The sequence below is a fragment of the Myxine glutinosa genome, chromosome 3, assembly GCF_964187855.1.
Source record: "Myxine glutinosa chromosome 3, kmMyxGlut1.1, whole genome shotgun sequence".
NCBI lineage: Eukaryota > Metazoa > Chordata > Myxini > Myxiniformes > Myxinidae > Myxine > Myxine glutinosa.
Window position 1 is genome coordinate 31489625 of NC_136263.1, and position 26415 is coordinate 31516039.

Consider the following 26415-nt stretch of genomic DNA (forward strand, 5'->3'; position numbering starts at 1 on the left):
AGTACACTGTATATATGTGTACATACAGTATATATGTGCATACAGTATGCAGTATATATATATATGTACATGCAGTATGCAGTACATATGTGTACATACAGTATGTAGGCTACATATATATATATATATATATATATATATATATATATATATATATATATATATATATATATATATATATATATATATATATATACATATATACACACACACACAAACTAGTACTGTAATCTGTACATACGCTTTACGTTCACTAATTTACATGTCATCCGAGGAGATAAAGAGACGAGGAGAGGAGGAGGAGATGGATAGGAATAGGAGGGAAGGATAAAAATCCGAGGCAGAGGATCGAGCCGTCCCTCGGAGAGGGTGTGCGCCGTGCGGCGATGCAGTGAGAATGCCCAGTGGTGGCTTTGACTTGGGATTGTTGTAGTTTGAGAGGACTCAGTCCCTTTTCAGTGATTCTAGTTCGGAAAACAGAACATGTCTGAGGAAACAAGCAATGTTATTGTTAGCGAATGATGAGAAGGCTTTCTCTGCAGCAGCGGCGACCTTCTCTCCCTTGTCGTTGGTTTAGCGAACCCTTCCGGGCCTTGCAGCCCATGGATGAAGCACACGGTGCGATGTCCCGTCGACCCAGCCGTGGAGCCGACATGGATGAGGCGAGCCTTGCACTCAAAGGCATTAACATGTTGCTCAACAACGGTTTCCAAGACGCAGACGAGCTCTTCCAGCGGTACAGGTTTGTCTCGACTTGTCATAGGCCTCATGAGGATGGTCTTCGGGGTCTGCAAGGAGTACATGGGTAGTTGGTCTCTCTGAGGTATTTAAAACCTCGTTCTACACACGGGGATCGCTGCGTGGGGTTGCATTGCAGGTTACTGTACTTTCATTCCCTGCAGTGATAAAGCAAAGACCATCTCATTCATAAATTACAATAAATAATGTCAGACGACTTGTTTATATATTTAGAGATGGATAACCTGGATGTGTGTGTGTGTGTGTGTGTGTGTGTGTGTGTGTGTGTGTGTGTGTGTGTGTGTGTGTGTGTGTGTGTGTGTGTGTGTGTGTGTGTGTGTGTGTGTGTGTGTGTGTGTGTGTGGTTGGCTGTGGCTGTGTTTGGGTATGTGTGTGTGTGTGTGTGTGTGTGTGTGTGTGTGTGTGTGTGTGTGGCTGGCTGGCTGGCTGGCTGGCTGTGGCTGTGTTTGGGTATGCGTGTGTTTGTTTGTGTGTTGCTGTGTGTGTGTGTGTGTGTGTGTGTGTGTGTGTGTGTGTGTGTGGGGCTGGCTGTGGCTGTGTTTGGGTGTGTGTGTGTGTGTGTGTGTGTGTGTGTGTGTGTGTGTGTGTGTGTGTGTGTGTGTGTGTGTGTGTGGCTGGCTGGCTGGCTGGCTGTGGCTGTGGCTGTGTTTGGATATGCGTGTGTGTGTGTGTGTGTTTGTGTATGAGTGGCTGTGTGTGTGTGTGTTTGTTTGACTGTGTGTGTTTGTGTGTGTGTGTGTGTGTGTGTGTGTGTGTGTGTGTGTGTGTGTGTGCGTGCAAATTGCTATTGTTGGCCGCTATCTCTTCACGTGGGTAGGTTTCACGAGGTGGAACGGAGCCATTCCAGGTCTCAATCCTCTATTATGGAGTAAAGTTTGAATAGTATGTTGACTGACTGCCTGGATGCAACTGAGATTGTGAACCTGCTGATGTGGATCAATGACCGAGGTTGTGGATCCGCCGTTTGGAGAGGTTCTGGGCTGAAAGGATCGAAACCTCGAGGAAGAACATTGGCCAGCTGATGACCCATTCAGTCGGGAAACCGATCAATTGCTTACAGGTTAAGATTCATGTTTTAGGTAGGGGAACTATGATTTGAGGTTCACAATTTAAACTTGGACAGCACCCAGTAGAGAGCATACTTCCACCTGGTAGGCCATATCACTCAATGGTGAAGAATCACTTTAAAAATTCTACTAGCTCATCCGGATCCGGATCTTCACCAAAATCGAATCGATTCTTCCTCGTCACACACACAACCGGTCCACAAAGTTTCGGCCAAATCCATCCATAACTTTTTGAGATAGCTCGCTATGTATAGTTTTTCGCCCTATCTCCCAATGGTGAAGAATCACTTAAGAAATTAAATAATTCTCATATCCGAAGCCATATTCAGTCAGATCTTCACCAAAATCTAATCATTTCGTCCTTGTCGCATATGCTACATTTCTGCCAAATTTCGTCTGAATCCGTCCACAACTTTTTCAGATATTTTGTTCACAAACAAACAAACAGACTGGGGGGAAAAAATAACCTCCATCCACCTTTGGTGGTGGAGGTAAGAAAGTTGAATATGGGATGTTGTGAAATTATCATTTACAACAATCCTTTAAATCATATTGTATTTTAGCCTTTTTGGAACAACCGATAATGTACAATTATTAAAAAGTATGTTTTTGTGTCATTGGTTGTTATCTCCATATGCGGGTTTGAGAAGGTGTAATGGAGTCCTCCCAAGTCTCGAAGAATCCACCTCGGTTTCAGCAATAGACACAGGGCCATAGGGTGGATATCTATTTTTTTTTTTAATTTCATGACCTGAACCTAGGGATTTGGCAAGATGGGTGTGGGATGAAGCCTTATGACCTCCAAAACATCTTGTTTTTTTTCACAAGCGATATCGTGGTACGTTACCGAGAACCGCTGCCCCAAAACACCAGTATACACCAATTGTATGTTACATTTGAAATACCCATTTACACAGTAAAAAAAACAACACAAACTATATGATGTCATGTTCACATTGGTCTTGGCAGCAATATTTATTAATTCAGACCCCCAAAAGTAGTAAAAATGTTGTTTTAACGACTTGGTAAAATAACATGCTGTTGATGCGTTTATCAGAAAGTCATGTTTTTGGACCTTAAAACCTGCATAATTTTAAATTTTTGTACAATATTTGTGATTGGTGTTGCTACTACGATCCATGGTGGTTTACCAATGCTATTTTGAAACTGTTAATAGGTCCAATAAGTGTGTAAGGGGTGATATTTTAACCCATCAAAGACAATTACGCGGCGTACAAGCGAACCAGTGCGCATTGACGTCATGATAAACTCGAGATGGGCTGAACTATAGCCACAATTTGTCTCTTCGGCTTGGTCATGTTGAAACTTGTCCAAAACATCATACAAATAGTGCAGTTATTTCATCCTCTTCAGCATCAGAGTCTTCCTCATCTTCAGATCTGGAGTCTTTATCATCATTCTTATCATCAATGTCAACATGGCCAGTTATGTTTGAGCAGTCGTTCCTGCCGCACTTGCACAAATCTGTGCACGGAATGTTATTCTGTAGGCAAGTGCATGTAGTTTCGTTGCTGCATCGTGTCTTCTTGCAGCTTCCAGTGCAGTTAGCAAGCTCCATCACGCTGTCTGGTGCAGGTGGAAGTGTCATCCAGTCTATGGCAAGTTCCTCTTCCATCATCCATCCATAGCCATCAGGGTCGGGAATGTCAGGGATGGGCTGCAGGCTCCTCTTGTAAATTCCTGAAATATTGAAGTGATCAATAACATTAAGAATGGAGATATACATATTTCCAAAACAACATCAGAGGTATATCATCATTAACACTAATAACAGAACAATCATATTATTGGGAAATTCTGTGTAGAGAAACATGCGAAATCCAAAACATCCTGCTCTGACTAAGTGTGGAGCAAAAAAATCTCTGGATCATCTACATGTCATGTTATCTTAACCACTCAACTGTATAGATAGTTACTTCAATTACTCTTTCAAATAGACCTGTTAATTTTGAACATTTACGAAGCATTGTTGTGACATTCAATATTTTGTTTTCAATTCAATAAACTTTCCAAATAATCATCTTCATTAACACATGCTGCACCATATACTAGTATTCCTGTCCAAACATAAATTACAGGTGACGTTCAATATTCAAAGAAACAACCAATTAACTTACCAGCTTGGTAATTGGCTCTCTTGATGTGCTGTCTCAGGGCATCTTGGTTGGGAGGCATTGTGATCTCAGACGTTCTAGCAAGACGAAACATGTTGTACCTGGCCTCATTCACAGTAGTGATATTGTGCTGTCCATATAACTTGCAGACAAATGTCTCCAGTGCTTCCATCATGTCTGGATGTATGTCAAACCGTTCTCCAAGGTTCTTCAAGGCACCGCACAGCTCTGGATTCTTTAGTATGATGTTTAAGGCCTTCTTTTTGCCTTTGCCATAGAAGGCGCTTACACTATCACAGCCAGTAAAACAGTGTAGGCCTATCAAAGCTTGGCTGACATCATCCCCAATGCTATCGTAGATTGCTTTCAAGTCAATTGTCCTAAGGTTGACTCCCTTTCCTGTGTGGAAATATAGATGTGCAGAGATTTGGGGTACTAAGGCTATGCCGATTACGAACACATCTGTATCCGGACTAACGATGATGACGTCATTGCTTGTGTGTGCTGCATGCGCGGCATGGAGGAACATCCGTGTGTCCGCCTCTTCATGCGTCGAATTTAGTGATGGCTCTTCTTTCACTTCAACTACCTGATCTGGAGTGCTGCTTCCTGTGAAGATATGGCATTTGGTTCCATGTGCCAAGAACACTGTAATTCCTCTGAGGTATGCTGTCTTGACCTTACTCCACGTCTCAAACAAGTATTCGATTAGCGACTCCTTGTTGTCACCGTTGGAGAGGAACTTCTTCCATTGTTGAGGAAGGGACTGGCCATATATTCGCATCACTTGAGACCCTCTGGCTGCTCTCTTCTCTCGCTCGGCGTTCTTAATCGATACCTTTCGATAAGTATCGGTTACGAAATGGATCTCACTGGACTTGTTGCCCTCTGCTCCCTTGACAAGGCGCGACAGTATTTCGTGGGCCAGATTGAGAAATGTCCTTTCCCCGGTGAGTTTGTTGATATTCAATTTCTGTATCATTGCCATACCATCCATTACATACATGCCTCCTACTGGAATATCAACCACAGGTTTCTCTGCCTGACTTTCAAGTGCATGAAGTAGGTTGGCTTTGTTGGTCTTGACGAGGCAGCCTTGCACACTTGCCAAAGGAAGAGGTAGTGGGCCAAGAGAATAGGACATTAACTCTTGAAGATCAATTTTCCGGAACTGCCCGATGACAACAAGCCTTGCTAAGAGATTTCTGTCAGCCTTCAAAGACACATCCTTTCCACGAATTTTCTTTTTCACAGCCTTAGACATGTTGGTGAATGTCTTAAGTTTCAGTTTCTTCATTGAGCCAAACAGGTCGACTGTCTCCGTCTGAAGTCGTTCTTTACATAGGGTGGTGAACTCTGTTTCTCCTCTTTCATATGCTGTGTTTAGATCTTCCTGAACTTCTCTCGTAGCCACCACACCAGATGTAACATGAACCAAGTCCTCTCCATCATATTCAAATGGATTAATCATGCTGTTTGTCATCTCGATTATTTTGTCAACATCAGCTTTGTCACGTAGCATGCGACTTTGTAGTAGATCGTAGCGTGTTGAGCTGTGCTCTTCATATCTGGACTTCCCTGCCATAACCTCGCATTCCCGTGCAATTGACCCCCTCGCGTGGTGTGACCAAATCCATCGGTTAACTGTCCCCTTGCTGGTAGTGAAACCGGTCATGCCCCCCTTGGTCTTGGAATCCCTGTTTGCTGTCTGCTCAATGGTCTGGTCGCAGGCGATTTGGGCAAAAGCTTTGTCGCTTCTCTGGGTAGCGAATTCACCCTCCATAAATTTCTGATGAATGGCGGGATGGGTCTGCTGAACATCTGACATTTCCAGCCAGTATACTGGAAGGTATCTGCTATAATTAATGTGATCATAGGCAAATATCCATGGAAGCATACATCGTATGCTGGCGAGGTGAACATCCCAGTTGGCTTCTCGTGTCCCTCTAATGAATAGCAAGAGAAGCTCCACCGTCTCAATGTATGAACTCCAGAAGCGAAATGTTGGTTTGGTGTCACTTGCTTCTAAGAATTTGTCAAAGGAGGTTTTGAAGTCTTTGAACTTGTCGCTGTTGAGAATGACATGGTAGTTTGGATGTGGGAAAGCTTCAGCTAAGTTTGACAAAAGTTCCTTCACTCTACCCGCCTCATGTTCTGGAATAGATTCAAAATATGCATCCAGGAGCATCTGCTGCATCGCGTCTGACATCAGCTTATGGGCTCGAACTGCCCTGTTGTAATGCTTGCCGCTGAACACTCCATTCACAGACCCCACTGCAACAATCTCTGACTCAACCAGGATGTCTTGGAGACCACCATCTCGAAATCTCTTTCCAATACAGCCAAGAAAGGACATTGCAGTGTGGAATGCCCCAAGTCGAATTACCAGTCTCTTCATGAACTGTGCATTCTTCCATCTAATGAGCTGTGCCTTGCAATAGATGGCTTGGTCAACGACAATGACGACTGCTTCCAACTGTAACTTGTCGGCGATCTGAACACTTCTCTGCAGTATTGTTAGTACCGTATTCATTTCAGTCGGAGTGGCATCAATGACAGGGAGATACCCTATCACGCTCTTTGGTGGAACTTCAACACAAGACAGTAGTTCGTTGAATCCTGTCCAAGATGGCAGAGTCCCGTCAATGTTGTACTTGGTGATGTGGTATGCTAGGTCTATCGTCTTAGGGTGCTGGAGTAATGGGAAGTACGTTGCTCGATCCAATGGAACGCTGGTTGCGAATGGAGCGGGTCCTTCTTTTTTCCCTCCATAATATGTGGCAAGGTTCACTGCAGATGGCTGCATCGATCTCTCCCGCGTCCTCTTAACTGTAGTGACTGGTGCTGGTTGTACTACTTCATGGGATTGACTTGGTCGCTGTATTATAATCCCATTGGTATTGTGCGTTGTTCCGCGCCCAGACAATGTCTCCTCCCCGAAGTCATTATTGTCCCATACGAGTGTGACATGCTTGCCCGCCTGAATGATTGATGGAAGAGCATCCTGTCCACGATGTAGTTCTTGGTTAGCCAGTGCAGTGTCATGATTTAAGACGACAGAGTTTGAGACGCAGTAACCAAACCCGTTCAGTAGGCTGATTAATTGGGCTGAACCTGAGAGATGACGTACTGTCATTGCAAGTGACAAATGTTTGGGCATCTGTTTCCTTCCCTTTGATTGGAGGTATATGATGTCCTGTGCAATTGTGAGAATTCTTCTATGTATTGTAGATTCTATCTTTACAAACTCATCAGAATCAGGTTCGTCTGACACTCCCACCATCCATGCAATAAAGTTATAGAGACAGGCAGGTACAATTGCTTCTGCGGCATTTGTTGTCAGGTGCTCAGAGGTTGGGGGCCATGGCATATTTGGCTTGATCTCATCTATTGCATTTCTCAATTGTAGCGCAGTGAAGTAGTGTTCTCGAAGGTTATTCTCAGTATACCCAGGTTGCTTTGGTGGGGTTGGTTCAGAGTCGGATGTTTGTTTTGTCTCTGTTGTGTCATCACCTGAACCATGCATGGTTTCTTGCAACACTTTCTTTTCTTCAACCAGCACTTCAGTGGAGATGTCATTAACATACACAAGGTGTCCTTGGCAGCGCATATACGGGGTTAGAAAGCATAGTTGTGGAAATGTTTTCATCAGTCTTGCCTTGAGAAAGCCACTTTTGTAGTTTGATTCTATTCCGTGTGTTGCTTTGATTTGTTTCATGAACATGTCATTAAGTCGTTTCAGTCTGTAGATTTCCTTGTTGTCTATTATAAGATCCTTGACTGTTGCACAAAATAATGTGTATGCTTCTGAGTAGTTGGAGTCTCCTTGTTGCTCTGCATTAGGTGTTGTTGCTAGCTTGCCTAAATACCGGGTATACTCCTTGTCGCAGCGACCATGGTATTTTACCTCTATCGCAACACAATCGCGGTCTTGAATTTGAAGCAGCAGGTTTGTATTGTTGTTGTCTTTAGCGGCTTGCTGCAGTCTTGGTGCCTCAATTGTTGAGCACCTTGTTAGAGGCTCTTTTCTTCGTCCCCTTTTGCCTGTATTGATTGTTCTCTCTTTCTGACAAAGGATGCATATATTAGGCAACACATATTGGGATCTGGCTGAACATTTGGGCTTGCCTAAGCTGGAGCGTAGAGCACGTTTCTTGACTGGTTGTGGGCCTTTATGCACCTTGTCAATGTTGACGTTGATGTCATTGCATGTTGAAGCTACAATAAATACACATAAAAGAAAACAATTAAAATTATGTGAGTTAAAAATGTCTAGACCTCGTCATGGTTAGCCCGACTAGATTCCCTCCCCCCCCCCCCCCCCCTTCCTCAGACTTCCTTTTAAAAATTTATTTGTTTCACCTCGGCCCTACCTCCTTGCATAAATATTGGACAGTTCCTTCAATTCAAAATCGTTCAAGACTACACACAAAATCATTTTACATATACCTCACAAAAAAAAAAATCAAACTAAGTTTTTGAAGCATTGTCATGATTTATTATTCAAGTTATTCAACCTACCAGTATTGGCTGCATTTTCTTCTCTCTTTTTCATGCTGCTTTGCACCCTGCTCACTCGTTGTTTATCGGTAAATCGTGAATAACACACGATGAAACGCTGCATCATGCGGTATAGCTATAGCAGGTATTGTTACCATACTGTTGCCACGTTCGCCGAATTTGTCAGCGTGGTTCTTCACGAAATTTCTCGCAATTTCAGCTTGATCACCTTCTAAATTCTGCCACGTAAGAACAAATTGCATATATCGCGGCCATGTTCTATCACTAAAAGGTATTAAACTTGATCTTTTGGCCGGAGAAATGCACATATAACAGCGTTTCTCGCTCCCACACTCGTCACCGTCGCTGCTACTGGAGGCCGCCATTTTGTTTACTCGCAGCCGGACGCCCAGACATCGTTCGTAGCGCGAATAAGCGCGATCCTCATTGGTCAATACATCGAAATGCGTTCGAGGCTAAACGGAGATTTTGGAAATAAAATTATAAATTTCAACATTATATTACAGACTAACGTACCAGAATCTGACTTGTGAAAAGTCATGAACATTATTTCTTAATTTTTTCTATATTATCATGCCAATTTGATGCCCACCCGATTTTCAGGTCACGAAATGAAATGAAAAATTGGAACACCTGGCAGTCTACAAGGAATCACGATTCATGGACCAAATTATGAAGTTTTCTTGGTCAAAGGTTTGTTCCGAGGACTCATTTGTGGATTGTTGCTGAGCCTTGAGCAGCTTCCAACTGCAGTTCGTTTGTCCTAGGGATGGTTTTAAAAAATCTCATAAGGTTCTTTTTCATCCTAACCATTGCTCCAATAATCACTGGTAAAATTTCAGCGCTCTTCAGCTTCCAGGATCTAATTTTATTTCATTTTTGAGATCTTGGTGTTTGGTCATTTTCTTGAATTCTGCATTGTTTAGGGCAAAATTGCTGGGTACTGACCCCTTAATTAGCAATACATTCTTTTCTTTTTTGTACATCAGTACAATGGTCGCAATGCTTTGTTTTCTATGTTCATGCTTGATGGGATCAATATGTCGTATGTGAGCATTCCTTCCTTGTTTTCAGTGGTTGCTTTTGGCTCATGAGTTTTCTGGAACTGCGATATTGAATTTTTTGCAGATGTGCCAGTGGATTACTCTTCATACCTTGTTGTGCCTTTGTGTGTACAACTGTTCTGATATGAGTTTTTTTACATCCTGATAGGAGGTGGCTCATACTTTGTTTCTACCTTGCAGAACCTACACTTGTCCGATTGACTCAGTTTTCCTATTTTCTTAAAGCCTTTGGTGTAGTGTCCTTGGTCTTAGGCATTTATATAAATAAATAAAAAAACCACCTTTAGAGGCAATTTTTCCCCGCAAAGCGGGGGTTGGCCTTTTTCGGGAACCGTGGTTGTTGTTGTTTTTCGGTCCCCTTTTTGAAGCAATGTTTTACGGCCGGATGCCCTTCCTGACGCCAACCCTTTTTGCCGCCTTTAACGACAAACAGGGAATTACCAGTGAACTGGTACTCAATTAGCCGACCTCGGAAGGATGACAGGCTGAGTCAACCGCCCTGGCGTTAATTCAGCGATCAACCGGGATTCGAACCCAGGATCCTAGGATCCTAAGCCGGCACCCTAGCCGCTAGCCCAACACCAGGGTCTTGGGCATTTATAATGATTCATTTTCCATACCAGTTGAGCTGACCTCTTCTTAGCCATTCCAAAGAGCCTTCTTTGTCTACTCCAAATCTGCCCAACTTTTATTGATTCAATTTTGGTGAAGATCCGGATTTGAGTACCAGTTCACTGGTAATTCCCTGTGTGTCGTAAAAAGGCGACAAACAGGGTTGGCGGCAGGAAGGGCATCCGGCCGTAAAACATTGCTTCAAAAAGGGGACCAAAAAAAAAACAACAACCACGGTCCCCGAAAAAGGCCAACCCCCGCTTTGCGGGGAAAAATGGCCTCTAAATGGTGGTTTTATCCGGATCCGGATCCGGCTAGTATAATTTTTTAAGTGATTCCTCATCATTGAGTAATATGGCCAAAAATGAAATATAGCAGGATTTTTCTCAAAAAGTTGTGGACGGATTTGGATGAAACTTGGTGGACCGGTTGTGTGTGTGAAAAGGACTAATCGTTTCGATTTTGATGAAGATCTGAATATGGATTCAGCTACAATAATTATTTAATTTTAAAGTGATTCTTCACCATTGACAGATCGGGTGAAAAGTGATATATAACGTGATATTTAAAAAAGTTATGGACAAGTTATGAATAAACTTGGTGGATGAGTTTATTAGGTGACAAGAACAAGCCGATTGGATTTTGGTTCAGGTCCGAATCCAGATCCGGCCTATCAGTGAGATACAACATGTAGACTGTTCACCAGGCGGAGGTATGCTCTCTACTAAGTGCCGTTATAGTTTTATTTTGTATTTTTTGCAATAGTTGTGGCTGTATTAGTTGTTGTTTTGGTTTCTTGTATGACATCTTCCATTTGCACTTGTTTTTGGAATTTGTTTGCTAGGTGGGTTAGGGATGCATTCTCTGGTTTGTTGTCTTCGTGCTCGCTTACAAATTGGATTCGGTAGTCTGTTGCACTTTTCTCATATTCAGCCAATCTTACTGTTGTAAATCTGTGGACTTGGTTGAGCTCCATCAGGCTGCTACCTCCATCACATCTCGACAGGTACATTGTTGGGGTGCATTGATTTTTGTAAAAATTTTGTGGATGGTGAGGAGTTTCCTTGTTTTGATATCCAGTTTATTGATTTCTGATTGTGGCCAGTTCATTATTCCACAGCTGTATTGGAATACTGGTATTGTGAGTTGGTTTATGGCTTTGATTTTGTTTCTTGGAGAAAGGTATGTTTTCAGGATCAGCCTCATTCTACGCAGATATTCTTTGTTCATTGTTTTGCACATTTTCCAGGCCTTATCCGGAGGATAACTATCCTTCCCGTATCCAGCCTTTGAACAATTGTGGATTCTCTGTCGGGCTTTCTCATGTTACAGCGAAAGCAATTTGGAGTTTTATTGTGGAATGCCACTCCCGAGGAACCTTGGATGTTCGATTGATGGTTCACGGCACCTCTGCACCAACACTTGCGGTTTCCTGCGCTAGGACGTGGAGGCCTGAGATGAACCGGGACGATTCCTGACGAGGTTCAAGAGCAGCTCGGAGGGAAGAGTTTTTCGGAGCTGTTTTCGGATGACGTGCTGATGTCCTTGGACTTTGCGCCAGGCTCTGGGCCGACCGGGCCGACGTGCATCGAAGTCCTTTCCAAGGGTCTGGTGCTAACTGGGCCGCTGTGGTGCTGACCGGGCAAACGTAGCGTGGTGCTGATGGGGCCCCCGCAGCCGTGATGCCCCCCTCCACCCCCCCCCCCCCCCCCCCAGAATTTCCATGTTTTTAAACGTTTCCCAGTGTGTACCCTGGATTAGAATAGGTACACCGTATCCCTGCGTGTCGTAAGAGACGACTAAGAGGGTTGGCATCAGGAAGGGCATCCGGCCATAAAAACATTGCCTCAAAAAGAGAACCATGACAATTACAACTACATATGGGCAGGGTACAGCCCGAAGTGGAGATCGGTTTCTGAGGTTTGGGACATGGAATGTAGGGACAATGACAGGGAGATCAGGAGAAGTGGTGGAAGTATTGGTCAGAAGAAGAGTGGACATATGTTGTGTGCAAGAGACGAGATGGAAGGGAAGTGGTGTGAGAATGGTGAAGGGTAGGCAGGGACAGAAATACAAGTTTGTGTGGCAAGGGTGCCTGGAGGGCGTGAATGGTGTTGGTGTCCTGTTTTCTGAGGAGTTTGTAGACAGTGTGGTGAGTGTGACGAGAGTGAGTGATAGGTTGATGATGGTGAAAATGATGATTTGGAAAGCTCTTGGTGAACGTCATCTCGGGATATGCTCCGCAGGTTGGTCGGAGCGATGAAGAGAAGGACAAGTTCTGGTGTGCGATCGAGAAGCTGATGGAAAACGTGAAAGATGAGGAAGTTGTTGTGGTAGGAGGAGACCTAAATGGACATGTGGGAAGGAGTATGGATGGTTTTGAGGGAGTTCATGGGGGTTATGGATATGGTGTGAGAAATGGAGAAGGTGAAAGGATTTTGGAGTTTGCTGATGGAGCTGATTTGTTGATTTGTAATACTCAGTTCCAGAAAGAGGATAATAAGCTTGTTACATACACGTCAGGTGGGTAGACGACAACCGTTGACTACCTGATGGTGCGTAGGCGAGATAGGGGGCACCTCCGGGACACAAAGGTGATCCCGGGGAGGAGGCTGTTTCACAGCACCACTTGGTTGTCTGCGACATAAGGGTGAAAGGTGCGAGGAGAGCTCGGCGGGTGAAGTACCAACCGAGAATGAAGGTGTGGAGGTTGAAAGAGGTGACAGTAAGGGAGGCATTAAAAGAGAGGCTGAGTAGGGTAGAGGATGATGTGGTTGATCTTGAAAGTGGTTGGATGTCAATGAAAGCTAGTCTGTTGGGAGCCGTTGGTGAGGTATGTGGATGGACAAAAGGACCACCGAGGCACTCGGAAACATGGTGGTGGGATGATGAAGTTGGAAAGAGGATTGACGAGAAGATAAAGAAGTTCAAGGAGTGGCAGAAGGCGAAGGGTACGGGACCAGAAACAGCAGAGCATGAAAGTTATAAGGCAGCCAAGAAGGCTGCAAAGAAAGAGGTAGCAAAGGCACAGGAGGCATGTAGGAAAATGTTCGGAGAGCGCTTGGATTCGGAAGAGGGTCAGAGAGCAGTATTCAGGATTGCAAAGCAGATAGCGAAAGAGAGGTGTGATGTGATGGGGGTGAGTTGCTTGAAGGATGAAGTGGGACAAATCGTTGTGGACCCAGATGGAATTAAAGGAAGATGGAAGAGATATATGGAAATGCTGTTGAATACAGAGAATGAATGGGATGGCAACATCGAGAGTAACCCAGTTTTAGGACCGGCAGAGAAGATAACTGAGAAGGAAGTTGAGGAAGAGATAAAAGCAATGAAGAGTAGAAAAGCGGGAGGGCCGACGGGAGTTGTGGGAGATATGTTGAAGGCAGCAGGAAGTTGGGGTGTGAAGAGAATGACAGAGATCTGTAATCTGGCGGTGAAAGAAGGCCGCATTCCAGTGGGTTGGGAACTGAGTACCCTCGTCCCTCTATACAAGGGGAAAGGTGACCCTCTAGAGTGTGGCTCGTACCGAGCGATAAAGTTATTGGAGCATGGAATGAAGGTATTGGAAAGGGTGTTGGAGAGGAGGATAAGGAAGAAAGTGAAGATCGACGAAATGCAGTTTGGATTTATGCCAGGAAGAGGAATGACAGCCGCGCTTTTTATTGTGAGGCAGTTGCAGGAGAAGTACATGGAGAAGAGGAAGAAGTTGTTTCTTGGGTTTGTTGATCTGGAGAAAGCATTCGATAGGGTTCCACGCAAAGTATTGACATGGGCAATGAGGGAACTAAGGAGTGGAGGAATGGTTGATCAGAGTAGTGATGGCAATGTACAAAAGAGCGCGCACAGCTGTAAGGACGAAGGACGGGAACAGTGGTGAGTTTGAGGTGAAGGTGGGAGTGCATCAGGGGTCGGTACTAAGTCCACTACTATTTGTAGCTGTGATGGAGGTGCTGGCTCAGAACGTAAAGGAGGGTTTACCATGGGAGTTGTTGTATGCAGATGATCTGGTGTTGATTGCGGAAAGTATAGATGGACTGAAGGAAAAGATGAACAAGTGGAAGGAATGTATGGAGACAAAAGGTCTGAAGGTGAATATCGGAAAGACGAAGGTGATGGCAAGTGGTAAAGCATGTGGTGAGGTGGAAAGAACTGGGAAGTGGCCATGTGCTGTGTGCAGGAAGGATGTCGGAGTGAACTCCATTCAATGTACAATGTGCGCTGAGTGGGTTCATGAAAAATGTAGTGGTCTGAGAGGGTCATTAACCAGTGTGGCAGCTACATTCAAATGTAAGGTGTGCACAGAGGGAGCTGCAGATGGAGGAAATGTTGAGTTGGATCTTGGAGACGGCGTGAAGCTGGAAGGTGTGAAAACATTTTGCTACCTCGGAGACATGCTGAATGGAGAAGGTGGATCAGACTCTGCAACGGTTGCTGGAGTGAGATGTGCATGGAAGAAGTTTCGGGAACTGAGTGGCGTGCTGATGAGGAGGGGAGTGTCGTTGAAGCTGAAGGGAAAGGTGTATGCTGCATGTGTGAGAAGTGTTATGATTTATGGGAGCGAGACATGGGTAATGAACGTAGAGCAGCAACGAAGGTTGGAAAGGGTGGAAATGCGAATGGTTCGATGGATGTGCGGAGTATCGTTGAGAGAGAGGAAGACAAATGATGAATTGCGAAAAATGATGGGAATAGAGCCTGTGATTGATGTTGTGAAGAGGAACAGGTTGAGATGGTTTGGTCATGTGCTGAGGAAGGATTAAAGTGACTGGTTGAGAAGAGTGATGGAAATGAATGTAGAAGGAAGTAGAGGACAGGGAAGACCGAGAAAGACTTGGCCAAAGATGGTGGAAGAAGAAATGCGGGCAAGGGGGCTAACAAGGAGAGATGCAGAAAATAGGGCAAGATGGAGAAGATTGTCATGGGGACCGCAAGGCTAACCCCCGCTCTAGCAGGGAAAATGGCCTTAAAATGCATGTTGTTGTTGTTGTTGTTGTATAGTTTTGCACATTTGTTTTGACATATTTGCTGGCCCTCTTCTACTCCGAGGTATTTGTATGATGATGAGTTCTCTAGTTATTGTCTTGTTGTATTTAGATCGGATTTTATTGTGTGTGTGTGTGTGTGTGTGTGTGTGTGTGTGTGTGTGTGTGTGTGTGTGTGTGTGTGTGTGTGTGTGTGTGTGTGTGTGTGTGTGTGTGTGTGTGTGTGTGTGTGTGTGTGTGTGTGTGTGTATGTTGTAAATTTCCAAAACGTTACTAGATTTTGCACAAACTCCTGCATTGAGTCGTTAAGGAGAGTTTCATGAAGTAATGTGAGGTTTCTATTAATCTTCTTTAGTTTATTAAATTCTCAAATTCAATGTTTTCTCAGTTATTGCCCCTCTTAATATGTATAATAGTATTGCCCCTCTCTTGCCCCTCCTATTTCTGGTTAATACCACACTGACTGTGTAAATTTTACCTTTGTTGCAGAACGCTGGGTCCAATGATGAGTTTTGGTGCAAGCTGCGTCAGTTTCTTGGTATGGCACATTGGCACATGATGTTTGCAATATCACTTGCATTGTCCGTAATAATCTGAGGGATGTGAGAAATGGGCATTGATGTATAATTTATCATTTGGGATTGAAGGTGAGTTGCAGGGTGTGTTGGATTTTTAATATGTAAATGTTTGTTCATGTGTGTATGTATGTCTTTAATTATACTGTATGTATACATACTGTAGTAACCAAATTTATTATTGAGACAGCAGAGCCAAACTTGAAATAAACCCGACAAATCTCATGTGCATATTTTTCCCCACAATACAAATAAAAGCAGCATATACTTCATAAAGTCATTAATGTGATATTTTCACTATACTGTGACAATATCCCGTGGTGAGGGGCTTTATTGCTGCCATCATGGCATTGCACCTTGCCATACTGCTGTGCTAGTTGACCCATCCATGCACAGCGGGCGACGGGGTTTTGTGTGTGTGTGTGTGTGTGTGTGTGTGTATGTGTGCGTGCATGCAAGTTGCTGTTGTTGGCTGCTATCTCCACATGTGGGTGGGTTTATGAGATGGAATGGAGACCTATACGGACTCAGAGAGAAAGAGAGTGTGTGTGTGTGTGTGTGTGTGTGTGTGTGTGTGTGTGTGTGTGTGTGTGTGTGTGTGTGTGTGTGTGTGTGTGTGTGTGTGTGTGTGTGTGTGTGTGTGTGTGTGTGTGTGTGAGAGTGTGTGTGCGCGTGCGCACCCAGTCCATAACTTTTTTTTACAATTTGAGCTTTTGTTGTAAAATTTTCAACTACCCTCATTATGAAAATTGGAGAAGACTGACATTTTGACCCAATTATTCATTAAAGAGCCAAGCCACAATAAATACTGTATAAATTGGCCTTATTAGCCCGTCCGCCATGCAGCGTGAGAGGGTCGGGTTTTGTAATCGCTTCTGCATTTCTTTGTTTACCATTTGAGCTTTTGTCATAAAATTTTCAACAAACCTTTATTATGAGAAGAGGAGAAGACGAATGAATAAATTTTACTTTTTTTTGCTTTTTTGGTATTGCTTTCATCAAGTTTAGTTTGTGTACAAAGCAACCATGGGTGTGCTTTGCATTTTGAGATTTTTCTATTTTTTGTAATCTATCTATAATTCCAGTAATCTCTGTGTGTATGTGTGTGTGTATGTGTGTGTGTTTGTGTGTATGTGTGTGTGTCTGTGTGTCTGTGTGTCTGTGACCGCTGTTTCTCGACAACCACGGGTCCGATATACTTGAAACTTGCCAGGTATATTGCTGGGGACCTGAGGATGTGCCTTTTCAAGGTTTCATATTAATCGGAGAAGTAGTTACCGAGCTATGGCGATTTAGCCGTTCGCCGTTCGCTTTGGCTTTGCGAATGGACCAAACCATTTTATGTAAATAGAGGGGGGGGGGGGTTCTGTGGTCGTTGCGAATGGACCAAACCATTTCATGTAAATAGAGGGGGGGGGTTCTGTGGTCGTTACTGCCACGTGGTTTCAAAGTTTTTTTTTGTTGTTGTTGTTTGCACGCATGTTTTTTTGCACGCACGTACGGGCACCCACGTACGGGCACGTCCTAGTTGCTTTAAATATAGCAGTGACGAAAATTTAGAGTAGGCATCTCAGAGCCCTTATTTAAACACGATCTGAATTTGACTCCTTTAGAATACCAGAACGCATGTTTATATTATGTTTCAATAGTTTGGGGTTACTGCACGAAGGTTTATACATGCTTTAATCGGCCAGGAATTAAGGCCAAATTTTCCTAGCAGGTCACCAACAAGCTCTACCCTTCTTTATCTCTCTGTCTATCACCCTTCTCGTCTAATTTCCAGGAGTGAATGAGGTGCCTTATGTCTGTCGTTTCATGATAACGTGATTGTCTAAAGGGCATTGGTGTATAATGGTAAGACCTCTTGTGACAATGCGTTGCTTGTAAATATGTGTTTATTGGTTAACATGACCATTCATTTCCAACCTGCCCGATTGTCTCTTTCTACATTTGTTAGATACTTTTAAACAGCTGATTTACTATGATAACAGAATAAGCAATGTCTCACTTACGGTTGCACTCGACCGTTCTTGATTATAGAAGTGGGGCGTCGAGAGCACGGTTCCCTATATGGGGGGATTAATTTCCCAGGAAGGTAATGTGGGAATTGGACATGAGGACCTTACCTAAATTAATCGTCTCAGATGGCATCCATGGTTGCTTAGCAACCTGTTATGCCACGCAGTTATCTGCAGCTGGTCGGCTTCAAGGATAAAGGTTGGGAAGCAGGTCTGAGAAGCCCCTCGTGACATGCCTGGCAAACCCGTAACAATATGTTTGAACAAGGTCTTGTTATTATCTATCTATAATTCCAGTAATCTCTGTGTGTATGTGTGTGTGTATGTCTGTGTGTATGTGTGTGTGTCTGTGTGTCTGTGTGTCTGTGTGTCTGTGACCGCTGTTTCTCGACAACCACGGGTCCGATATACTTGAAACTTGCCAGGTATATTGCTGGGGACCTGAGGATGTGCCTTTTCAAGGTTTCATATTAATCGGAGAAGTAGTTACCGAGCTATGGCGATTTAGCCGTTCGCCGTTCGCTTTGGCTTTGGGAATGGACCAAACCATTTCATGTAAATAGAGGGGGGGGTTCTGTGGTCGTTGCGAATGGACCAAACCATTTCATGTAAATAGAGGGGGGGGGGTTCTGTGGTCGTTACTGCCACGTGGTTTCAAAGTTTTTTTTTGTTGTTGTTGTTTGCACGCATGTTTTTTTGCACGCACGTACGGGCACCCACGTACGGGCACGTCCTAGTTGCTTTAAATATAGCAGTGACGAAAATTTAGAGTAGGCATCTCAGAGCCCTTATTTAAACACGATCTGAATTTGACTCCTTTAGAATACCAGAACGCATGTTTATATTATGTTTCAATAGTTTGGGGTTACTGCACGAAGGTTTATACATGCTTTAATCGGCCAGGAATTAAGGCCAAATTTTCCTAGCAGGTCACCAACAAGCTCTACCCTTCTTTATCTCTCTGTCTATCACCCTTCTCGTCTAATTTCCAGGAGTGAATGAGGTGCCTTATGTCTGTCGTTTCATGATAACGTGATTGTCTAAAGGGCATTGGTGTATAATGGTAAGACCTCTTGTGACAATGCGTTGCTTGTAAATATGTGTTTATTGGTTAACATGACCATTCATTTCCAACCTGCCCGATTGTCTCTTTCTACATTTGTTAGATACTTTTAAACAGCTGATTTACTATGATAACAGAATAAGCAATGTCTCACTTACGGTTGCACTCGACCGTTCTTGATTATAGAAGTGGGGCGTCGAGAGCACGGTTCCCTATATGGGGGGATTAATTTCCCAGGAAGGTAATGTGGGAATTGGACATGAGGACCTTACCTAAATTAATCGTCTCAGATGGCATCCATGGTTGCTTAGCAACCTGTTATGCCACGCAGTTATCTGCAGCTGGTCGGCTTCAAGGATAAAGGTTGGGAAGCAGGTCTGAAAAGCCCCTCGTGACATGCCTGGCAAACCCGTAACAATATGTTTGAACAAGGTCTTGTTATTATTATTATTAATATTGGGAGTCTCGCGAGATCTCGGAGACGGTGGGAGGGATTTTCGAAGCTCCACACGGTCTCCACGTTTTTCGAAGTTAAGTCTGTTCACAATTGTATTTTGTCGAAACTGTATTTATCTTTCGGTGTGTGAAGTTATTGTGTGCAACTTTGGTTGTTTCTCGGTGTTTATCTTTCATAAATTGATCGTCTGTTTGCCGTGTCACGAGCAAGGCCTTTGCCGCATCGCGAACGATTTGAAATCGAAGTTAAGTGATTGTTCCCATTTGTATTTTCGTTAAAACTATTTATTTATGGTGTTGTACGTATATTGTGTCCCGACGAAGATTTTTCGGTGCAAATCTTTCATACCTGTATTGAAAATCGTGTTAATTCGTGTCGTGTCTTGAGGCCTTGTACAGTGTACACTGTACAACCTTGAGGCTTTGTTTTTCTCTCAGCGGTCCGTGTTTTTGTGATCCAATAACTTTCGTTCTCTGTTTTCCCAGTCTTTTCACCCATAGCCTACTTCCTTGTGTAAATCTCAACTCAACTCAAAAAAAAAAAAAAAAAAAAAAAAAAAAACCACATTTCCTTCTCTGTTCTCATTCGTTTATTCATTCTTATTCGTTCGTTTGTTCTTCGACCACGTGTTTCTCCCCCATTTCCCCAGATAGTTTTCACTGTTATTAACCTTCAATGTTTACACTTTCCCCTCAAGTTATGTATTCCGTCATATTTTATAACACCTTTTTCTTCTTCTTCTTTAAAAGGCTGCTTTTGACTTGCTCACCAAATCAATTCATCCCAAAAAAAATATCCATCTCCTATAGTGCCTTTTTTCTACATTCCCTAAACTCTCCTGCACTCCATCCTCCATCCAGCGTCCTTAAACGTATTTTTAACTCGAAGGTCACAAGAAACTCATTTTGCAATAAATGTTCGTTTCCCATAAATCGTACACTTTCTAAAATCCAATCTCACCCCTCCCCTCCAAATCTTCCCCATAACCCCTCCCCTCCAAATCTTCCCCATCACCCCTCCCCTCCAAATCTTCCCCATCACCCATCCCTTTCAAATCTCCCCCCTTGCCCCCTCCCTCCTAAACTACCCCCTCACCCCTCCCCGCCAAGACGCCCCCTCGCCCCTCCCCTCCTAGACTCCTGCCTCACCCCTCCCCTCCAAATCTCCCCCATATCCCATCCCTTTCAAATCCCTCCCCTTGTCCCTTCCCTCCCAAACTCCCCCCTCACCCCTCCCCTTCAAATCTCCCCACCCTCATTGCTTCTCAATTTCCCCCCTCTCACTCCCCCTCCTCAAAGCGTCCTCCCCGCTTCTTCCCCCTTCCAACTCTCACCTCCATCTCCCCCAACCTTCTGCCTCGCTCTTCCCCCTCCTCAAATAACACCTCATTGTGCCTCACCCAATCACCATCAAACCTTTTGTCCGCCCCATCCTTCCCTTTCTCCGAGCTATTCTGAAATCTCTGACACACCTTCAACAGCTCTCCCTACCTCTTCCACCTCTTCCACATCTTACCCTACCCCTCCTCCCCCCTGTTCTGTATCTGATGCTCCCCCTTCCTCTTCATTAACGGTATGGACCTCAAACATCCGGGGCCTTCGTTCAAACTTAACTGATCTATCCATACAGGTTGCTTCTGTCAAACCAGACGTGATCTGCTTAACAGAAACTTTCCTCCTTTATGATGTCTCTGATTCCTTAGTATCTCTCCCGGGCTACTCCCTCCTCCGGTATGATAGACCTGAGCCTCGTCCTGGAGGCGGGGTTGCTATCTTTATCAAAAACTCTCTTCCTCACTCGCCCTGCACTGCACTCTCTCCACCTCACCCCCAGGAATACCTCTGGCTACGGCTTCCCCTTCGCTCCCACCTCTTGTTCATATGTGTGTTGTACCGTCCACCAAACAGTGATGACTCCATCTACATCTCGCTGTCTGATAATATGGACCAACTTCTATCTACTCATCCCAACTCTCTCTTCCTCATATGTGGTGATTTCAACTGTCATCATGCCAGTTGGCTGGGTGTGGGTACCTCTCTCACCAGCTATGGCTCCTCAGCAAAGGACTTCTGCGACTCACTGGGACTGACACAATCTGTCAATTTCCCGACCCGGATCTCAGTCAACGGAACATCTTCTCTTCTGGACTTGGTTATGACTAACTTCCCTGAAAATGTCTGCTGCTCTTCTTCTGCTCCAATCGGATCATCTGATCATGTCCTTGTTAAAGTGGACATCTCTCTGACCATCCTCAGGGAGCCTGCTCAGCGTCGACGAGTCTGGCATTTCACTCAGGCCAACTGGCACGGTCTTCAAGCAGCCATCAATCATCTGGACTGGTCTCCCATCTCTACCACCTCTGACATCAACTCATCCTGGGAATTCTTCCAAAGTAAATTGCTCTCTCTCATGCACAGATTTATCCCATCTCGTCTTCAGTTGTCATACCCTTCCTCCCATCCATGGTACACGGAATCTTGTGGTGAGGCTGTTGCCCAGAAACAACTTGCCTTCGTCTCCTGGAAAGCAAATCCAACGGAAGGAAATCTCATTTCCTTTCACAAAGCCCGAAACAAGTGTGTGTCCACCCTCAGGAGAGCCAGGAAACAATATCTCTCCGTTCTCAAGATCGAACTCTCTTATCTGTCTCCCTCTTCCAAATCCTGGTGGCATCTGGTCAAATCCGTTTCTGGTGTTTGTTCCCCCTCCATCCCCTCCCTTACCTCAAACGGCTACACAGCTGACGCCGCACGTGAAAAAGCTGAATGCCTCAACTCTGTGTTTGCCTCTAAATCTTGTGTCCCAAACCCATCCCTCTCTGTACCCACCATACCCAGTCGTACCCTGCTGCTCCTGGACTCCGTGTCCTTTCCTCCTGACAAGGTGGAAAAGTTTCTGTCAACCCTCGACTCTGATTCTGCAACTGGACCCGACGGCATCAGCCCACGGGTCCTAAAATCATGCTCTGCTGCTCTATCTCACCCTCTCTCTGTTCTCTTCACCCTCTCTTTTGCTCAAGGTCAACTGCCATCTGCTTGGAAATCAGCCAACATCACTGCTTTGCACAAAAAAGGTGCAAAAACAGATCCTAGCAACTACAGACCAATCAGCCTTCTCCCAATTATCAGCAAAGTCATGGAATCCATCATTGCTTCGGATATGAAATCTTTCCTCTTCTCCAATGGCTTGATCTCTGATCATCAATTTGGTTTCAGACCAGGTCACTCTACTCTGGACATGCTGCTTCTGCTGTCTCAACAATGGATGGAGGTCCTCAATGCCAAACAGGAAATTAGAGCTGTCTCCCTCGACATATCACGTGCCTTCGACACGGTATGGCACCCCGCTCTGCTCACCAAACTCTCCTCCTTTGGTATCCATGGAAATCTCCACGCATGGCTGGCGGACTTCCTCTCTAGTCGTCGTCAACGTGTGGCCCTGAATGGGTTTCTCTCATCTCCTCTTCCTGTTCAGGCTGGAGTTCCCCAAGGCAGTGTTCTGGGCCCCGTGCTTTTTCTGGTCTTCATCAATGATCTCTCTGACTCTCTTGAAAATCCTCTGTATCTCTTTGCTGATGACTCCACTCTCTGCCGCTCCATTCCTCTTCCCTCAGATCGGCAGTCTGCAGCCTCCTCACTCTCTGAAGACTTGGACAAAATCACAGACTGGTCAAACAAGTGGAACATGTCTTTCAATCCTGACAAATCTCACACTCTTACTATGTCTCTCCGAAAAGATCGACTGGACAACCCTCCCATCTACTTTCTCAACAATCCTCTCCAAGAAGTTCTGTCGCTCAAGCTTTTGGGTCTCACTATCTGCCATGATCTTTCTTGGGAAAACCACATTTCCAAGCTGGCCTCCAAAGCCAGTCGCCGACTGGGCATCCTCCGTCGTGCGAAGTCCTTCCTCGGCACACCTGAGCTCCTCACCACATACAAGGCTTTCATCCGCAGCTCAATGGAATACTGTTCTCCCCTATGGGCCGGTGCTCCTGCCTCACACCTAGCTCGGCTTCACGCTGTTGAAACCAAAGCTGTCAGAATTATTGGAATCTCCCGCGATGAAGCTATCTCTGAGGGCCTTTCACTCACTCACCGCAGGCAGGTAGGTGGTCTTTCTGTCTTCTACCGACTCCTCTCCGGCCTTGCACCCCCAGCTTTCTCTGTGCTCTGTCCCCCAAATATTCCTACAGGTCGCACAAGATCTGCCAGCAACCCTCTGATGGTTAAACTGCTGAAATCTCGGCTCTCTGCTCACCTTCACTCTTTCATTCCTCTTTTCTCCCGCCTCTGGAACAAACTCCCTCACTCCCTTCAATCCCACTCCTCCCTCCAGGTCTTTAAAACAGCTGTTCACCACCATCTCTTATCTTCCCCCATCCAAAACCTTGATCTTTTCTACCCCCGCTAATTCACCCCAGATCCACCTTGTTTGAAATTCCAACTTCTTTCCTGGAAGTCCTGGCAGTGTCCATATGTTTTATACCTCTCCCACCGCCCCCTTCCCATGCCCCCCTCCCCAAAGCCCTCGCCCTCTCTCAGATCTCTCGATGTCTCCATGTCTCTCGGTCCCTGCTCTCAAATGTTGTGTTTGTGTCCTTCCCCCTCTCTCCCCATCTTGTCTACCGCTCCCGATGTTATATGTTTTATGTGTCGGTTTGTCTTTCTGTGTGATTAATGTTCGCTCTTTCACGAGCCTCGATCTTGTATACAAAAAAATAAAAAATAAAAAATATATTCCTTGCCATATCACTCTCATATCCTCCTCTGGCTTGTCTCGGTTTTTGTCTATTACCAGAATATTGTCGCGTTCCTGGTGATTAAAATCGTCCAAGGAAACGGATTGCCAAACAAGCTTTAAACTCCAAGGCGTTCAGTTCAATGGCGGAGTTAATACGCGCAGGGGGGAGGAGGCTGAAGAGCTTACCTTGACGATCCCACCGGCAGTCCTCAAACCTGCAATAAATCAACTCAAACGACACAGGATTTAAAATGTACAAATAAATGCCGGCTTTAATAAGAAATGCCGATAACCAAATGAAACACGATATCACTAAATTCCTAAATTGAGGGACCCTCCACACAGACTTGTGTATGGACAAAGGGGGAAGATAACTGAAAATAAATATGTGTTTGTGTGCACTTATCTCTGAGCATCTCCAAAATCTTGTCAGGGATTGTCGGAGACCTTGGCGGGAAACACATGTTCGTTGGCACGCAGTGTGTGGGCGGGAAGCCAAGCCTCGCTGTGTGTCTCGCTCACTCCTGGCTCCATGCGTGACGCAAACGAGCAGGCGTGCAGCTCGCTCCTCCAGCCATGCTTGTCCTCACGATCACCAGCTAGATGTCAGAACACGGCCGTTCATGATGAATCCTTCTTGCGCAAGAGAGCAACGTGCGACCGTTCACCACAAAATCCCGATTCAAGAGCACGCCGATGCTGGGAGAGACGAAATATTCTGTTCACTATCGATGCCCAAACGAGAAGCGCCAAGAACAAGCGGCCATTTGCAATAGGATCCTGGCACGAGAAAGAGGGCCACACGATAAATGACACGAGAAGCAATGCTCGCTGTGAATCCCCCACACGAGAAGTAGCACGAGATGTCGTTCCGAGCGCTATTGTGTCCAGAACGAGAAGGCGCAAGAGGACAAAATGTCGGTCAGTGTTCTTTTATCATCCAGGCTCTGACGTCATCTCAACCCGTCATCGTGTCTGACCCTATCAGCAAGTTCCATCATACCAGTCCTCTGTGCCAATCAAATCCCCGCCCAATCACCACTCTTTGGGCGTGTCTCCACGGAGCTGCCTGTCCTGTGCGCTCACTAAGTCGGTGTTATCCACGACAATCCTTCATGCCTGGTTTCCGGTAGGTTTTTAATTAGTGTTTAAATGTGCGATTTCTGGATAGGTGTCTAGTGTGGTGTCATAAGGAATGAATGAATGAATGATTGTTTTAAGGCCATTTTTCCCCGCTAGAGCGGGGGTTAGCCTTGCGGGCCCTTTGACAATCATAGTTCCCTGTTTGAGGCAATGTTTTTTTTTTATGGCCGGATGCCCTTCCTGACGCCAACCCTTAGTTGCCTCTTACGATGCACAGGGATACAGTGCACCTATCCTAAATCGGTGTACACAGATGTCATAAGGAACAGAGGAATAAATTACAGAGGCAATTACAAACAGAGAATCAATTACCCATAATCCCTGAATAATTAAAAAGCCCCACCCCTCTCATGGGGACAAAGATACAAGCTTACCTGACATCCAGTCTACACGAATTTCCTACTTATGGTACCTTGAAGTTTCTTCTTCTTCATGACAGTCGGAGCACACTAATCTATACAATCTACCTGGATGAAGGTATCCCTATGCCCCACAAACGTAACAATATGTTATTGTATGTCTACAGAGCAACGCAATTTCAATTGAATTTTATATTTTGAACATTATAGAACAACTTATGAACAACAACATATTTTGTTTTTGAACAACAACAGGCACGAATAACTAATTTAACGTGTTAAACAAGGTGGTGCAAAAGATGTTGCATCAACGACGGCAAACTTCCGGAAAAAAAATCTTTTTTCTACAGCGTTTAAAACCTCTATTTTATTTAAATTGAATTGTATACTTGAACACTGAAGAACACAAATCGCCTTGTTGGCACTTCCAAAAAGCTCCAGTTATACAGTACTTGGACAAAATATTACTCCATTTTACGCCATCTCGACCAATCAAATTTGCTGCTTGCACTATCAGTGTTGGGGAATATCGAGATTCAGACAAAATCGTGGTTCGTAGGAAATATGGATTGTCCTCAGAAATGCAAAGCAAGAGTTTAAAAGACCCTTCCCATTTCCTTTTTCTCAATACTGTGTGGGGCAATGTGTTTTAGGATCTCGTAAGTTCTATATATTCTGTAGGATACCTGTGCAATTCACCAGGATATTATGTTAATTTATGCTACACTGAATTCCTAGTGGAATAAAATACAAGGTGTTTTTTGTGGATTTGCAAAGAATCACCAGTATCTATCTATAATTCTAGTAATCTCTGTTTGTACGTCTGTACGTTTGTACGTCTGTTTGTCTGTGACCGCTGTTTCTCGACAACCACGGGTCCGATATACTTTTAACTTGCCAGGTATATTGCTGGGGAC

At 44.6% G+C, this 26415-nt stretch overlaps 2 protein-coding genes across 3 annotated transcripts in view; one reads left to right on the forward strand and one right to left on the reverse strand.

Moving 5' to 3' along the window:
* The first annotated feature begins 375 nt into the window (after positions 1-375).
* Positions 376-26415, forward strand: part of TTC39C (tetratricopeptide repeat domain 39C) — a 79112-nt gene continuing 53072 nt past the window's right edge. Inside the window, exons 1-3 of one of the 2 annotated variants that reach the window (XM_068111144.2) lie at positions 376-391; positions 578-742; positions 15630-15678. In XM_068111144.2, coding sequence (XP_067967245.1) covers positions 387-391; positions 578-742; positions 15630-15678 — 219 coding nt within the window. In that variant the 5' untranslated portion in view covers positions 376-386. Of the gene's footprint in view, positions 743-15629; positions 15679-26415 lie in introns of both variants that reach the window. The other variant, XM_068111143.2, reaches the window with a different exon arrangement.
* On the reverse strand, positions 2772-5546 carry LOC137423874 (uncharacterized). The gene is made up of 2 exons (XM_068111424.2): positions 3965-5546; positions 2772-3527 (listed from the first exon to the last, which is right to left on the reverse strand). The coding sequence occupies exons 1-2, from the start codon at positions 5544-5546 to the stop codon at positions 3166-3168; spliced, it is 1944 nt and encodes a 647-aa protein (XP_067967525.2). The 3' UTR covers positions 2772-3165.